Raw genomic sequence first — 1,978 nt, forward strand, 5'->3', positions numbered from 1 at the left:
TTGTATATATATTATAAATATTTTGTGCTGTCTGGGTATGTATAATTCTTAATGTGGAGGTTACAATTCTTATATAGAAAATATATAGCTCAATTAAAAAAGCAAATTTGACTGTGAAATGGATTCTAAATAACTTTTGAAAAATTGATAGCATCTTTTTATGTTCTTCAATTTATGTGATGTTGCATGTAGATAATTTTTTCATGAATTTTACACTTCATGAATTGTACGTAATAGGTGATTTTATTGAAAAGAGACATCCTGTGTATTTGAAATTGTGTAACGAAATTAATGTATAACTGTAGCATTGTATACATATATTTGTAACAGTAATCCCCTGCACCGTCTAAAGCTGAGACTAGCTATTCAAGAAATGGTATCGCTCACTAGCCCGTCAGCGCCGAAAACGTCCCGTACAACATTAGCATTTGGTGATATGAATCATGAATGGATAGGGAATGTTTGGTTACCCAGCCTTGGACTGCCGCAGTATCGTTCCACTTTTATGGAGTGCCTTGTTGATGCTAGAATGCTCGATCATCTTACGAAAAAGGATCTTCGTGGACAACTCAGAATGGTTGACAGCTTTCACAGGTATACAGCGAGCAAGAATATTAATTAGCAGTATTTAAAAGATTAGTTCAGAAAGGGAAGGGAGAAAATAGAAAGAGGGGATGGTGCAAAAAGGGAAAAGCAAATTTATATTTTAATTGTTTGAGTGTCACAGGTATATGCGAAAAATGTTAACTAGCGCAATCGCGCTGCTTCTATTTCATATATATACACAAGGTGTCCCATTTTAATCGATCACCTCAAATATCTCTTGAACAGTACATTTTAGGGAAAAATGTTTCAGATCAAAGTTTGGGATTTCGAGGGGGATATAAGATAATATCATTAGTTTGACCTCGAGTGGCGTCATCAAGATCACTTTAAATTTTTTTAAATGGAACCCCCCATTTTTCATTACATATTCTTACAGCATACCTCGAGAGCTTTCCAAAACACTATAATAAAATACTTTTTTATTATCTTTCGAGTTAAAAGGTTTCAATGTTACAATATTGTTGCCATTAGCATTGGTACCCAAGGTGTTCGATCGACGACTAAAACCTTTTGAATGTTGTTCAGAGCTATGACCTTGACAACATTTGTCAAGGTCAAGGAGATTGGAGGCTGTTCCTAATATTTTCATTTCTTCAAATTTTACAGTGAAAACGAAAATAATAATTTAATATCATAGGGTAACATGTGCAGTCCGATTGACTCTAAAGGATCATATGAAGATCACAATGCTTCGTCGGGGCCACAAAGAAGCACACGTGTAAAATCCCATTAATAAATTTCTTTAATAATCATAGCATTGTGACTTTCACATGATCCTTTAGAGTCAATTGGACTCCACATGTTACTCCATGATTTTAAATTATTATTTTCGTTCTCACTATAAAATTTGAAGAAATAAAAATATTAGGAACAGCCTCCAATCGCCTTGACCTTAACAAATGTTGTCAAGATCATGGCCCTGAACAATATTCAAAAGGTTTTAGCCGTCGGTCGAACACCTTTGGTACCAATGCTAATGGCAACAATATTGAAACTTTGAAGCTTTTTAACTCGAAAGATACTTAATGGAAAAATGTTTTATTATGAAAAAGAAACTTAATGAAAAAGTGTTTTAAAAAGCTCTTGAGATATACTATAAGAATATGTAATGAAAAATGGGGGGTTCCATTTAAAAAATTCAAAGTGACCTTGTTCTGATCTTGATGATGTCACTCGAGGTCAAACTAATGATATCATCTTATGTCCCCCTCGAAATCTCAAAACTTTTATCTGAAACATTTTTCCCTAAAATGCACTGCTCAAAAGATATTTGAGATTATTGATTAAAATGGGATACTCTCTCTCTCTCTCTCCCCCCTCTCTCCCTCTCTCTCTCCCCCCTCTCTCCCTCTCTCTCTCTCCCCCTCTCTCC

General features: G+C 34.6%; 1 protein-coding gene across 1 annotated transcript in view; it reads left to right on the forward strand.

Annotated features, from left to right (window-relative positions):
- Positions 1–1,978, forward strand: part of LOC116850252 (liprin-alpha-1) — a 655,857-nt gene that overhangs the window by 544,422 nt on the left and 109,457 nt on the right. Inside the window, exon 19 of the mRNA XM_032828294.1 lies at positions 331–594. Within this exon, the coding sequence (XP_032684185.1) occupies positions 331–594 (264 nt within the window). The remainder of the gene's footprint in view (positions 1–330; positions 595–1,978) is intronic.

Source organism: Odontomachus brunneus, unplaced genomic scaffold (genome assembly GCF_010583005.1).
Source record: "Odontomachus brunneus isolate Ranch 3 - 2012 unplaced genomic scaffold, Obru_v1 Obru_scaffold_139, whole genome shotgun sequence".
NCBI lineage: Eukaryota > Metazoa > Arthropoda > Insecta > Hymenoptera > Formicidae > Odontomachus > Odontomachus brunneus.